Source organism: Oncorhynchus clarkii, unplaced genomic scaffold (genome assembly GCF_045791955.1).
Source record: "Oncorhynchus clarkii lewisi isolate Uvic-CL-2024 unplaced genomic scaffold, UVic_Ocla_1.0 unplaced_contig_8727_pilon_pilon, whole genome shotgun sequence".
Lineage (NCBI taxonomy): Eukaryota > Metazoa > Chordata > Actinopteri > Salmoniformes > Salmonidae > Oncorhynchus > Oncorhynchus clarkii.
In genome coordinates this window covers 130,001-145,377 of record NW_027261046.1, presented here as the reverse complement: position 1 = coordinate 145,377, position 15,377 = coordinate 130,001, and the positions used below count along the sequence as shown (strand labels likewise).

Sequence of the window (15,377 nt, the reverse complement as noted above, 5' to 3'; positions counted from 1 at the left end):
GTGGAGGGCAGACAGAACATGAGCACTCTGCTGACAGGCTGCCCTCTAAGGTGATGGTGGAGGGCAGACAAAACATGAGCACTCTGCTGGCAGGCTGCCCTCTAAGGTGATGGTGGAGGGCAGACAGATCATGAGCACTCTGCTGGCAGGCTGTCCTCTAAGGTGATGGTGGAGGGCAGACAGAACATGAGCACTCTGCTGGCAGGCTGCCCTCTAAGGTGATGGTAGAGGGCAGACAGATCATGAGCACTCTGCTGGCAGGCTGCCCTCTAAGGTGATGGGGGAGGGCAGACAGAACATGAGCACTCTGTTGGCAGGCAGCCCTCTAAGGTGATGGTGGAGGGCAGACAGATCATGAGCACTCTGCTGGCAGGCTGCCCTCTAAGGTGATGGTGGAGGGCAGACAGATCATGAGCACTCTGCTGGCAGGCTGTCCTCTAAGGTGATGGGGGAGGGCAGACAGAACATGAGCACTCTGTTGGCAGGCAGCCCTCTAAGGTGATGGTGGAGGGCAGACAGATCATGAGCACTCTGCTGGCAGGCTGCCCTCTAAGGTGATGGTGGAGGGCAGACAGAACATGAGCACTCTGCTGGCAGGCTGCCCTCTAAGGTGATGGTGAAGGGCAGACAGAACATGAGCACTCTGCTGGCAGGCTTCCCTCTAAGGTGATGGTGAAGGGCAGACAGATCATGAGCACTCTGCTGGGAGGCTGCCCTCTAAGGTGATGGTGGAGGGCAGACAGAACATGAGCACTCTGCTGGCAGGCTGCCCTCTAAGGTGATGGTGGGGGCAGACAGAACATGAGCACTCTGCTGGCAGGCTGTCCTCTAAGGTGATGGTGGAGGGCAGACAGAACATGAGCACTCTGCTGGTAGGCTGCCTTCTAAGGTGATGGTGGAGGGCAGACAGAATATGAGCACTCTGCTGGCAGGCTGCCCTCTAAGGTGATGGTGGAGGGCAAACAGAACATGAACACTCTGTTGGCAGACTTGTGTTTTGGTGATTATTATATTTCACAGTAAACATATTTTAGATAAAAAGTTGTGTGGTGAAAGATGTCTACGAACAAAATGAATACACAATGAAAGGTTTTGAATGTCAGACTATGTCACGCCCTGATCTGTTTCACCTGCCTTTCTGATTGTCTCCACCCTCCCTCCAGGTGTCGCCCATCTTCCCCATTATCCCCTGTGTACTTACTTATACCTGTGTTCTCTGTTTGTCTGTTGCCAGTTTGTTTTGTTCGTAGAACCTGCCAGTGTTTTGTTTCCCTGCTCCCGCCAGTTCTGCCTATCCTGACCCTGACCCTGACCCTGACCCTGACCCTGACCCTGACCCTGACCGTTCTGCCTATCCTGACCCTGACCCTGACCCAGACCCTGACCCTGACCCAGACCCTGACCCTGACCCTGACCCTGACCGTTCTGCCTATCCTGACCCTGACCCAGACCCAGACCCTGACCCTGACCCTGACCGTTCTGCCTATCCTGACCCTGACCGTTCTGCCTATCCTGACCCTGACCCTGAATACATTTTTGTTTCTTCAACATTGTCTGCACCGGGGTCATACCATAAAACATGCTAGACCGGCTGCGATCAGATGTAGGATCTTAATTTGAGCCACTTTGCTACAGCAGGAAAATAATCCTGCAGCAACAGGAAATGTGATTTATGTGGATTATAATCCGTGTGTATTTTTGTAGGGGTTGATCAAAAAAATGTGTGAGAGCAAATCAAGTTTGACCTTTAAAAGTGAAGATTACAAACTTTAGAAGCCTTTTTAAAACTCAAATACACTTTAAGTTCTTAGCAATTTGATTTGATCAAATTAAGATCCTAGTGTTACTAGTTTGGAGGTTTGTACTAAAAGGTTTTTAAATTCCCCACAGACTTGTGAAATAGCACCAAAGGAGATAAAAACAACAACTGTAGCTTATGTATTTATGTTATTTATTCAGGTTAACCAAAGGGGAAAAGGAAGTTGAGTGTTAAAAGAAATATGTTGCAACTGGAAATACAGGTTTGTTCACTGCTTGACTTGGGATGAAAGAAGTGCATCAGCTGTCTTTTTCCATTTGACCAAATTCACAGACATTTACAAATGACGTTAACGCTAAAGAGACCTCTGATTATTCACTGTGAAGGGTTCATTCACTTTTTCCCCATGACTTCTCCATGACTTAACCACATTTAAAGGGTCTTATTTAGACTACATGAAAATGTGAAATATCAACCACAAGCTTTTTAATTTTCAAAAGCCTTTTACATTTACTTTAGTTTGTGTGATCCGCGGGAAACAACTTTACAGCAACATGTAAAGTACTAAAACGTCACTGCGAGAAGCCGGCACCTCTCTGTCAACAGGTCCATTAGACTCTGTTCACCCAAATACACTAATTATGCATTATGCTGTAGATTAACCTCTGATTAATCATTGTAAAGGGTTCCTACACATTTTCCAAGACTTCTCCATGACTTTTAACCACATTTCATGACACAATCATACATCATCCATCTCTTTTTATTTTACCTTTATTTAACTAGGCAAGTCAGTTAAGAACAAATTCTTATTTTCAATGACGGCCTAGGAACAGTGGGTTAACTGCCTTGTTCAGGGGAACAGTGGGTTAACTGCCTTGTTCAGGGGAAGAACGACAGATTTTTACCTTGTCAGCTCGGGGATTTGAACTTGTAACCTTTCGGTTACCAGTCCAACACTCTAACCACTAGGCTACACTGCCGCCCCGCCCCATCTCTATTGTAATTGTGTTTTGTATTTTACAGTATTGTATTGTACGTATGTGTTGTGCTGGTCCTGTACGTGGCTCGACACTAGAAACACCAGAGTTCAAATCAAATGTTATTTGTCACATGCTTTATAAACGACAGGGGTAGACCAACAGTGAAATACTTAAGGTTGAGTGTTTAAAGAAACAGTGAAGAGATGACTCCGGGATGCTGGCCTTCTAGGCAGAGTTCCTCTGTCCAGTCTCAACGTCAACAGTGAAGAGACGACTCCGGGATGCTGGCCTTCTAAGGCAGAGTTCCTCTGTCCAGTCTCAACGTCAACAGTGAAGAGACGACTCTGGGATGCTGGCCTTCTAAGGCAGAGTTCCTCTGTCCAGTCTCAACGTCAACAGTGAAGAGATGACTCTGGGATGCTGGCCTTCTAAGTCAGAGTTCCTCTGTCCAGTCTCAACGTCAACAGTGAAGAGGTGACTCCGGGATACTGGCCTTCTAGGCAGAGTTCCTCTGTCCAGTCTCAACGTCAACAGTGAAGAGATGACTCTGGGATACTGGCCTTCTAAGGCAGAGTTCCTCTGTCCAGTCTCAACGTCAACAGTGAAGAGACGACTCTGGGATACTGGCCTTCTAGGCAGAGTTCCTCTGTCCAGTCTCAACGTCAACAGTGAAGAGACGACTCTGGGATGCTGGCCTTCTAAGGCAGAGTTCCTCTGTCCAGTCTCAACGTCAACAGTGAAGAGGTGACTCCGGGATACTGGCCTTCTAAGGCAGAGTTCCTCTGTCCAGTCTCAACGTCAACAGTGAAGAGGTGACTCCGGGATACTGGCCTTCTAGGCAGAGTTCCTCTGTCCAGTCTCAACGTCAACAGTGAAGAGGCGACTCCGGGATGCTGGCCTTCTAGGCAGAGTTCCTCTGTCCAGTCTCAACGTCAACAGTGAAGAGACGACTCTGGGATACTGGCCTTCTAAGGCAGAGTTCCTCTGTCCAGTCTCAACGTCAACAGTGAAGAGACGACTCTGGGATACTGGCCTTCTAGGCAGAGTTCCTCTGTCCAGTCTCAACGTCAACAGTGAAGAGACGACTCCGGGATACTGGCCTTCTAAGGCAGAGTTCCTCTGTCCAGTCTCAACGTCAACAGTGAAGAGACGACTCCGGGATGCTGGCCTTCTAGGCAGAGTTCCTCTGTCCAGTCTCAACGTCAACAGTGAAGAGGCGACTCCGGGATGCTGACCTTCTAGGCAGAGTTCCTCTGTCCAGTCTCAACGTCAACAGTGAAGAGGCGACTCCGGGATGCTGGCCTTCTAGGCAGAGTTCCTCTGTCCAGTCTCAACGTCAACAGTGAAGAGGCGACTCCGGGATGCTGGCCTTCTAGGCAGAGTTCCTCTGTCCAGTCTCAACGTCAACAGTGAAGAGGCGACTCCGGGATGCTGGCCTTCTAGGCAGAGTTCCTCTGTCCAGTCTCAACGTCAACAGTGAAGAGGCGACTCCGGGATGCTGGCCTTCTAGGCAGAGTTCCTCTGTCCAGTCTCAACGTCAACAGTGAAGAGGCGACTCCGGGATGCTGGCCTTCTAGGCAGAGTTCCTCTGTCCAGTCTCAACATCAACAGTGAAGAGGCGACTCCGGGATGCTGGCCTTCTAGTCAGAGTTCCTCTGTCCAGTCTCAACGTCAACAGTGAAGAGGCGACTTCGGGATGCTGGCCTTCTAGGCAGAGTTCCTCTGTCCAGTCTCAACGTCAACAGTGAAGAGGCGACTCCGGGATGCTGGCCTTCTAGGCAGAGTTCCTCTGTCCAGTCTCAACGTCAACAGTGAAGAGGCGACTCCGGGATGCTGACCTTCTAGGCAGAGTTCCTCTGTCCAGTCTCAACGTCAACAGTGAAGAGGCGACTCCGGGATGCTGGCCTTCTAGGCAGAGTTCCTCTGTCCAGTCTCAACGTCAACAGTGAAGAGGCGACTCCGGGATGCTGGCCTTCTAGGCAGAGTTCCTCTGTCCAGTCTCAACATCAACAGTGAAGAGGTGACTCCAGGATGCTGGCCTTCTAGGCAGAGTTCTTCTGTCCAGTGTCTGTTTTCTTTTGCCCATCTTAATATTTTATTTTTATTGGCCAGTCTGAGATTTCTTTGCAACTCTGCCTAGAAGGCCAGCATCCCGGAGTCACCTCTTCACTGTTGACGTTGAGACTGGTGTTTTGCGGGTACTATTTAGTGAAGCTGCCAGTTGAGGACTTGTCAGGCGTCTGTTTCTCAAACTAGACACTCTAATGTACTTGTCCTCTTGCTCAGTTGTGCACCGGGGCCTCCCACTCCTCTTTCTATTCTGGTTAGAGCCCGTTTGTGCTGTTCTGTGAAGGGAGTAGTACACAGCGTTGTACGAGATCTTCAGTTTCTTGGCAATTTCTCGCATGGAATAACCTTCATTTCTCAGAACAAGAATAGACGGACGAGTTTCAGAAACAAGGTCTTTGTTTCTGGCCATTTTGAGCCTGTAATCGAACCCACAAATGCTGATGCTCCAGATACTCAACTAGTCTAAAGAAGGCCCATTTTATTGCTTCTTCAACCAGAACAACAGTTTTCAGCTGTACTAACATAATTGCAAAAGTGTTTTCTAATGATCAATTAGACTTTTTAAATTATAAACTTGGATTAGCTAACACAACGTGCCATTGGAACACAGAAGTGATGGTTGCTGATAATGGGCCTCTGTACGCCTATGTAGATATTTCATAAAGAATCAGCCGTTTCCAGCTACAATAGTCATTTATAACATTAACAATGTTTACACTGCATTTCTGATCAATTTGATGTTATTTTAAAGGACAAAAAAAATGTGTTTTTCATTCAAAAACAAGGACATTTCTAAGTGACCCCAGACTTTTGAATGGGTAGTGTGCATATAGGTAGGAGTAAAGTAACTAGGCAACAGGAGAGATAATAAACAGTAACACCAGAGTATGTGCTGAGTCAAAAACATTAGTGAAAAAAGGGTCAATGCTATAGATATTTAAATAGTTAACCAATAGCTACCTGGACTAACTTTAACAGTCTTATGGCTTGAAGGGGCTAGAAGTTGTTCAGGATCGGTTCCAGACTTGGTGCATCGGTACCGCTTATCCATGCGGTAGCAGAGAGAACAGTGTATGACTTCTGACACCGCCTGGTATAGAGGTCCTGGATGGCAGGGAGCTCGGCCCCAGTGATGTATTGGGACGTACGCACTACCCTCTGTAGCGCCTTGCTGTCGGATGCCATGCAGTTGTCATACCAGGCGGTGATGCTGCCAGTCAAGGTGCTCTCAATGGTGTAGCTGTAGAACTGTTTGAGGATTTGAGGGCTTATGCCGATCTTTTTAGCCTTCTGAGGAGGAAGTGTTTGTGGACCATAATAATGTGGAAACCAGGGAACTTGAAGTTCTCGATCTGATCCACTCCAGCCCTGTCGATGTGGATGGGGGCGTGGGCTCTGCCCTCAGTTTCCTGTAGTCTACAATCAGCTGACATTGAGGGAGAGGTTGTTCTCTTGGCACCACACGGCCAGGTCTCTGACCTCCTCCCTATAGGCTGTCTCATCGTCGTCGGTGATCAGGCCTACCACCGTTGTGTCGTCTGCAAACTTAATGATGGTGTTAGAGTCGTGTGTGGCCACGCAATCGTGGGTGAACAGGGAGTACAGGAGGGGACTAAGCACACACCCCTGAGGGCCCCCAGTGTTGAGGATCAGCGTGGAGATTTGTTGTTGCCTACCCGTACCAGCTGTGGGCAGCCCATCAGGAAGTCCAGGATCCAGTTGCAGAGGGAGGTGTTCAGTCCCAGGGTCCTTAGCTTAGTCATGAGCTTGGAGGGCACTATGGTGCTGAACGCTGAGCTGTAGTCAATGAACAGCATTCTCACGTAGGTGTTCCTTTTGTCCAGGTGGGAAAGGGCAGTTTGGAGAGCAATAGAGATGACATCATTTGCGGATCTGTTAGAGCGGTATGCAAATTGTAGTGTGTCCCGTGTGTACGGGATGTTGATGTGAGCCATGTGAGTACTATGGGGCAATAGTCATGTAGACAGGTTGCCTTGGCATTCTTGAGCACAAAGACTATGGTAGTCTGCTTCAAACATGTAGGTTTTATAGCCTGGGTCAAGGAGAAGTTGAAAAATATCAGTGAAGACATTTGCCAGCTGGTCAGCACATGCTTTGAGTGCATGTCCCGTTAATCTGTCTGGCTGTATGTATTGACTGTATTGACTGTATGATTTGCCTTTTCGATGATCCGTTTTGAGTTTTGTACTAACATGCTGACCAGACTGCATGCGAGCAGAGTGATTTGGTCCCCCCCCACCAGAAGAGATCCGGACGTTCAGGTTGCACGCGAGCAGAGTGATTTGGTCCCCCCACACCAGACGAGATCAGGACTTTCAGGTTGCACGCGAGCAGAGTGATTTGGTCGCCCCACACCAGACGAGATCAGGACATTCAGGTTGAAATGTCAAAAATGAACTCTGAACCAATTATATTAATTTGGGGACAGGTCAAAAAGTGTAAAACATTTATGGCAATTTAGCTAGCTAGCTTGCTGCCGCTAGCTAGTTTACCCTGGGATATAAACGTTTGGTTGTTAATGTACCTGAAATGCACAAGGTCCTCTACTCTGACAATTAATCCACAGATAAAAGGGTAAACCAAGTTTCTAGTGATCTCTCCTCCTTCAGGCTTCTTCTTTTTTTGGACATTATATGGCGGATGGCAACCAAGTTTAATGTGCATTACCACAACCAACAGGACTGGAGTGTGAACCTCAGTTCATCTTCCAATCACCCACGTGGATACATGCTCCTAAAAACCAATGAGGAGATGGGAGAGGCCGGACTTGCAGCGCGTTGAGCGTCACAAATAGAACCAAGTTCAAATTTTAGCGCCTGGCTAACACGGACGCTCATTGGCGTGCGCAAGCAGTGTGGGTGCAATGATTGAGGACATGTATGTGTACATATATTTTGCAAGGCGAGCGGTGTGGTCAACATGTAAGAGTTGTGAAAATTGCACCAAGGAGATTAAAAAAAACAGTGATATATATATATATATATGATATATATATATATATACAGTGGGGCAAAAAAGTATTTAGTCAGCCACCAATTGTGCAAGTTCTCCCACTTAAAAAGATGAGAGAGGCCTGTAATTTTCATCATAGGTACACTTCAACTATGACAGACAGAATGAGGGAGAAAAAAATCCAGAAAATCACATTGTAGAATTTTTAATGAATTTATTTGCAAATTATGGTGGAAAATAAGTATTTGTTCACCTACAAACAAGCAAGATTTATTTCTTTTTTGCCCCACTGTATATATATATATATATACAACCCATTTTTTCATGTTGTACCACGTAGATTTCTCACTATCCAAATGCATTCAATTGTGTTCCATTCAATTGTGTTCCATTCAATTGTGTTCCATTCAATTGTGTTCCATTCAATTGTGTTCCATTCAATTGTGTTCCATTCAATTGTGTTCCATTCAATTGTGTTCCATTCATTGTGTTCCATTCAATTGTGTTCCATTCAATTGTGTTCCATTCAATTGTGTTCCATTCAATTGTGTTCCATTCAAGTGAAAACATTGCCTTTTAACCCCTTTACACTTGACATATTTTCCTATACGGATTGCGCTAAATTGACATGGTTCTCACAGAAGAAATAGGGAACCTCACGGTAGAAATGAAAAGGGACCAGTGGAGATTAATGGGGGAAATGACAGGACTGAAGGTGGGGACACAACAGTTCACCTGACACAAGACCCGAATCCAAATATCACCCTGTTGATTTGATGTGCCTTTTACATTGACTGGACTTTTCACCACAACGAAATCTGAAAACATTCTGGATACATTCAGTAACATGATGATAAGAATATTCTTGGAAAAATGTGGGGTAGGTGCAACACAAGACAAAAAATGACAAGGGTTTGAGTGAGAGGTCTAACTGGTGTTTCCAAGTGGCCACACACCTCTTCAAAGTGTACACAGTTCCTAAGTCATTTCAATGGACGTTTATGAGTCAAAGAAGAGTGTTGTCATCTATAAGGTGCTTTAGAGGTCTGCTAGCTGTGCCGTTGAGGAAGTAGAGCAGGCGACCTTGTAGTTGTTTTCTTTGGAACACAGCCCTGCATCACTGCCTTTAGACAATTACTGTTGTTGTTTACGCAATCACAGAACGGTTCCTTGTAGTTGTTTTCTTTGGAACACAGCCCTGCATCACTGCCTTTAGACAATTACTGTTGTTGTTTACGCAATCACAGAACGGTTCCTTGTAGTTGTTTTCTTTGGAACACAGCCCTGCATCACTGCCTTTAGACAATTACTGTTGTTGTTTACGCAATCACAGAACGGTTCCTTGTAGTTGTTTTCTTTGGAACACAGCCCTGCATCATTGCCTTTAGACAATTACTGTTGTTGTTTACGCAATCACAAAACGGTTCCTTATATTTGGAGTCTGGGTCAGGTGGGCATCATTTCAAAGCTTGTTCTATTGCCAACATGACTAGCTAAATTATAAAATACGATGTTACAGTGTTACAGCTTTCAGTGGGGCGGTAGGTAGCCTAGTGGTTAGAGTGTTGGGCCAGTAACCGAAAGGTTGCTGGATCGAATCCCCGAGCTGATCTGTTGTTCTGCCCCTGAACGAGGCAGTTAACCCACTGTTCCTAGGCTGTCATTAAAAATAATAATTTGTTCCTAACTGACTTTGCCTAGTTAAATAAATGTTCAATAAAAATACATATTATTCAGAGAAGCAGATGGTAATTTTGGTGGCATAGAATGGATTCAGATTGGTATACAATTCAACAATACAACAAACAGGCTCATTCTGTTCAGGACAACCCAGGGTATGTCATCTGGTAACTGTACATCTAACATAGTGATCATAACCGTTGACAACTGTATATGATATGGAAATGTTAGGTACACATTTTGAGGGTGTTTGGCTTTCTTGAATGACGGGCGAAGCTGTATTTATTCTAGTCCTCAATGGCTAATCTTTAAAAAATATATTGAGCCCTCCTAATTTACAACATTTCATCATTTACAACATTTCATCATTTACAACATTTCCTCATTTACAACAACAAGTTGGTTCCATAACATGAAATAATGACTCCAAACACGTTTTTTATATAAATCTGTGGTCTTAGGCACTGCATCGCAGTGCTAGAGGCTGACCGGGCTGTGCCGCAACCGGCCGTGGCCAGGAGTCCTATAGGACAGCGTACAATTGGCCCAGCGTCGTCCGGGTTAGGGGAGAGTTTGGCCCAGCGTCGTCCGGGTTAGGAGAGAGTTTGGCCCAGCGTCGTCCGGGTTAGGGGAGAGTTTGGCCCAGCGTCGTCCGGGTTAGGGGAGAGTTTGGCCCAGCGTCGTCCGGGTTAGGGGAGAGTTTTGCCGGCGGGGCTTTACTTGGCTCATCGTGCTCTAGCGACTCCTTGTGGTGGGCCGGGTGCCTGCAGGCTGACCCTGGACGTCTGTTGAACGGTGTTTCCTCTGACACATTGGTGCGGCTGAATTCTGGGTTAAGCGGGCGGGTGTTAAGAATCGTAGTTTGGCGGGTCATGTTTCGGAGGAAGCACCTTCGCCTCTCCCGAGCCCGTTGGGGAGTTGCAGCGATGAGACAAGATCGAAAAAATAAGAAAACTTCCCATCATCCCTCTGTTCCCTCCAGCCGGGAGCGTAGCCTGCTACCCCTCTGTCATCCCTCCCATCATCCCTCTGTTCCCTCCAGCCGGGAGCGTAGCCTGCGACCCTCTGTCATCCCTCCCATCATCCCTCTGTTCCCTCCAGCCGGGAGCGTAGCCTGCTACCCCTCTGTCATCCCTCCCATCATCCCTCTGTTCCCCCCAGCTGGGAGCATAGCCTGCTGTTCCTCTGTCATCCCTCTGTTCCCTCCAGCCGGGAGCGTAGCCTGCTACCCCTCTGTCATTCCTCCCATCATCCCTCTGTTCCCTCCAGCCGGGAGCGTAGCCTGCTACCCCTCTGTCATCCCTCCCATCATCCCTCTGTTCCCTCCAGCCGGGAGCGTAGCCTGCTACCCCTCTGTCATCCCTCCCATCATCCCTCTGTTCCCTCCAGCCGGGAGCATAGCCTGCTGTCCCTCTGTCATCCCTCCCATCATCCCTCTGTTCCCTCCAGCCGGGAGCATAGCCTGCTGTCCCTCTGTCATCCCTCCCATCATCCCTCTGTTCCCTCCAGCCGGGAGCATAGCCTGCTGTTCCTCTGTCATCCCTCTGTTCCCCCCAGCCGGGAGCATAGCCTGCTGTCCCTCTGTCATCCCTCCCATCATCCCTCTGTTCCCCCCTAAGCCGGGAGCATAGCCTGGGGACTGGCACAGAGAATCCACAAAGTCTCGGCGTCTGGGCCAGTAGCTGTCCGTTTCCGCGACAGCTTCCGCCTTCATCTCTACTTCCGCCTCCCTCTCCACCTCCCTTTCCCTCCTGTTCTCCAGGTTGTCAGCGGCCAGAGCGGCGCCCGTCTCCTCCTTCCACAGCCTCTCGTGCTCCAGCTTCAGCTCCTGGTAGCTCCTGGAGAACATGTGGAAGATGGAAGTAGCAGGAAACGCCATGATGAGAATTCCACTCAGGATGCTGCTCAGCGCTACCACCTGACCCGGGATGCTCCTCGGCACCATGTCCCCGTAGCCCACGGTCGTCATGGAGATGATGGCCCACCAATAGGAAGCTGGGATGCTGCTGAAGCTGTGCTGGGGCGCGGTGGCGGCGTTGGGCGCCAGCTCGCTCTCGGCCAGGTGCACCATGGGAGAGAAGAGGGCCATGCCGACGGTGATGAAGAGCAGGAGGAGGCTGAACTCTTGGGTGCTGCGTTGCATGGTCAGGCCCAGGGTCTGGAGACCCAGGGAGTGGCGCGCCAGCCGCATCACGTACAGGATACGCAACGCACGCATCAGCCGCAGGACCAGACCCAGCTTGTCCAGGTACCCCCTACCTGGGGAACAGAGGTGAAAGTACACAATGTTGCTTAATATGGTGGGTTGTTAATATCCAGAAACAGGTTGACACCTAGCTAGCTATAGCTAACCCCATTATAACACTGATGTGCCACACTAACCTAGCTAGCTATAGCTAACCCCCTTATAACACTGTTGTGCCACACTGACCTAGCTAGCTATAGCTAACCCAATTATAACACTGTTGTGCCACACTGACCTAGCTAGCTATAGCTAACCCCATTATAACACTGCTGTGCCACACTAACCTAGCTGGCTATAGCTAACCCCATTATAACACTGTTGTGCTACACTAACCTAGCTAGCTATAGCTAACCCAATTATAACACTGTTGTGCCACACTAACCTAGCTAGCTATAGCTAACCCCATTATAACACTGTTGTGCCACACTGACCTAGCTAGCTATAGCTAACCCCATTATAACACTGCTGTGCCACACTAACCTAGCTGGCTATAGCTAACCCCATTATAACACTGTTGTGCTACACTAACCTAGCTAGCTATAGCTAACCCCATTATAACACTGTTGTGCCACACTAACCTAGCTAGCTATAGCTAACCCCATTATAACACTGCTGTCCAGATTATCCTACTATAATTCTCATTGAGTGTATTAATAAAGTGACTTCATACAAAACAATTGTTCACCCCAAAAAATATATATATTTTATCAGGCAAGTCAGTTAAGAACAAATTCTTATTTTCAATGACGGCCTAGTGGGTTTAACTGCCTGTTCAGAGGCAGAACGATAGATTTGTACCTTGTCAGCTCGGGGATTCGAACTTGCAACCTTTCGGTTACTAGTCCAACGCTCTAACCACTAGGCTACCCTGCCGCCCCAATAATGATAATGACTATGTTTGTTCCACCTGCTCCTGCACTGCCATCCTCCAGCGTGTTGTTTTCCACCACCACCAGAGAAATGTAGTAGGGTAGGATGGCCACAGCGTCAATGATGTTCAGGGGCCCGCGGGCAAATTCTAGTTTGGATCGAGCATGGAGGAACCGCAGCATGAACTCCAAGGAGAACCAGGCTACGCACACCGTCTCCACAACAAACATGTGACGACACTTCTGGGAACACTCGCCCTGGAGACGGAGAGGGGGGAGGGCAGAGAGGGAGGAGGGCAGAGAGGGGGAGGGCAGAGAGAGAGAGAGAGAGAGAGAGAGAGAGAGAGAGAGAGAGAGAGAGAGAGAGAGAGAGGGGGGGGGGAAAGATAAATAAATCATCTAGATGAAGATGGGGAGAGTGGTTGTCATAGCATTTAGATATGGGGAAAAGACCTGGAGACTGAAACAAACTACAGTTGCCTAGAAATGTACCTTTTCCCCCTAACAAATCCCCCCCCCCCCCCCCCCCAACAAAGCTCCCCCCAACAAAGCTTGGTTTAACTATTGATGGGGAGCAATCTTTACAATCTAAACGGTTGAAAGAATGACATTGCATATTTGAGTAGGTTCCTTGCACCCCGAAGACTTGTATTAGCTCCCCCAAGCTAACCCCTAGGCTTTTAGCTCAGCGGTTATGTTCCAACTCACCTTGCTCTCCTCTTGGCGTAGATCAGGCATGGTGCTGATACAGAGGCTGATGACTGTCACAGCTACCATGATCACAGAGAAGCAGGCGAACATCTTCCCTGCCAAGCCGGAGTGGGGGTTCTCCACCACCTCTCTCAACCTGTGGAAGAGAGTTAGAAAAATCACATTTTTTTAAACCTTTTTTGTTGGAAATTTTGTTTACAGATCCTGTTGTCTTACAAATTCACGAGGACATAACGTAAAGTTATGAATATAACTACTGTTCTCTGAAGGAAGGACACAGCTATTGGGATCATGCTCGCGAGATCAGTGCTTAGTGCATCGACTGATAGCTAACTGTGTTACGTCTTCTCAGTTTGTCTCCTCAACAAACAACAAGAGAAAGAAAGCCCTCTGTGTCCCTGGTCAGTCTTTGATCATGTGACCACTGTTATACATGTACTTGGGTGCTGGGTGAAGATGCTGATCTTGGGTCAGTTGAGCATTTTCACCAGTAATGGTTAAGGTTAGGATTGGAGGAGGGGAAGCTGATCCAAGATCTGTACCTAGTGTTTAACCCTACTGTTTCTACCTGCTCATCAGCCTGCGGTAGCCCGTCTCCGTCTCAGCCAACAGGGGAAGCCTCTGTAGCTTCATCCTCCTCTGTCTCCACTCCTCCTCCTTACGCTCACGCTCCGCCACCTCAATCAAAATCACAGTCAAGATCACAGTCGAGATCACAGTCGAGATCACAGTCGAGATCACAATCAAGAGCTCAGTCAAGATCACAATCAAAAATCACAGTCAAGATCACAGTCAAGATCGCAATCAAAAATCACAGTCAAGATCACAGTCAAGATCACAATCAAGAGCACAGTCGAGATCACAATCAAAATCACAATCAAGATCACAATCAAGCCTTAGTTATAAAGTCAACATCACATAAATGTCCCAATAAATGGAGCCGTCTTCTAGACCAAGTTCCCCTTGAAATAAACGTTAAATAGATAAACAAACACTTGACAGAAACAACGTACCTCCTCGACACGTGTCAACATGCGCCGGCGGCAGCAGCGTTCCATGTGGGCGGGGTCGACCCCCCAGTAGTCCAGCTCATCGTGCAGTGACACCGCGCACAGCTCCCGCAGGAGGCGGAGCTTCCCGGCGGCCAGGAAGTTCAAGATGACCCGGAACGCTGTGGGGTTCCGGTCGAAAAAGTACTCCCTCTGGGTCTCGTCGTAGTCGTCACAGAGGCTGGCGATGTCCTCGGGGCTGGAGCAGAGACGAAGCCGCCCAAGCCGGGTGAGAGGGAACTGCTCCAGGGTGGTCCAGGGGAACGTGTAGCGGTTACCCCCTACGTTGATCAAGGCCTGGGGTAACAGAAAGAGAATATATCCGGTTTTATTGATTACGTTAGTCAATATGAGCTTCATAACTATTGAATACATGTTATTACATTCATGTTTCAATATGTCAAAAATGACTGAGTTGCTTTGGATAAAGGCATCTTCTAAATGCAATATATTATTATATTGTTATTATTATAGTATTATTATTATATTATTACTATTATATTATTATTAATATATTATTATATCATTATTATTGTATTATTACTGTTATCATTATTATTATTAATATCATTATATTATATTATTTTATTATTATTATTATTATTATATTATTCCTATTATTATATTATTACTATTATTAGTATTACTATTATTAGTGTTATTACTAGTATTATTATATTATTACTATTATTATTATATTATTATATTATTACTATTATTATTATATTATTATATTATTACTAGTATTATTATATTATTATATTATTACTAGTATTATTATATTATTATATTATTACTATTATTATTATATTATTACTATTATTATTATATTATTACTAGTATTATTATATTATTATATTATTACTATTATTATTATATTATTATATTATTACTAGTATTATTATATTATTATATTATTACTAGTATTATTATATTATTATATTATTACTAGTATTATTATATTATTATATTATTATTATATTATTATATTATTACTAGTATTATTATATTATTATATTATTACTAGTATTATTATAT

The 15,377-nt window shown here is 46.3% G+C and overlaps 1 protein-coding gene across 1 annotated transcript in view; it reads right to left on the bottom strand.

Moving 5' to 3' along the window:
- Positions 1 to 10,810: 10,810 nt before the first annotated feature.
- Positions 10,811 to 15,377, bottom strand: part of LOC139403938 (voltage-gated potassium channel regulatory subunit KCNG4-like) — a 10,345-nt gene continuing 5,778 nt past the window's right edge. The window contains exons 3-7 of the mRNA XM_071147144.1: positions 14,304 to 14,636; positions 13,859 to 13,968; positions 13,288 to 13,426; positions 12,618 to 12,837; positions 10,811 to 11,724 (exon numbers count right to left, since the gene is read on the bottom strand). Coding sequence (XP_071003245.1) covers positions 10,811 to 11,724; positions 12,618 to 12,837; positions 13,288 to 13,426; positions 13,859 to 13,968; positions 14,304 to 14,636 — 1,716 coding nt within the window. The remainder of the gene's footprint in view (positions 11,725 to 12,617; positions 12,838 to 13,287; positions 13,427 to 13,858; positions 13,969 to 14,303; positions 14,637 to 15,377) is intronic.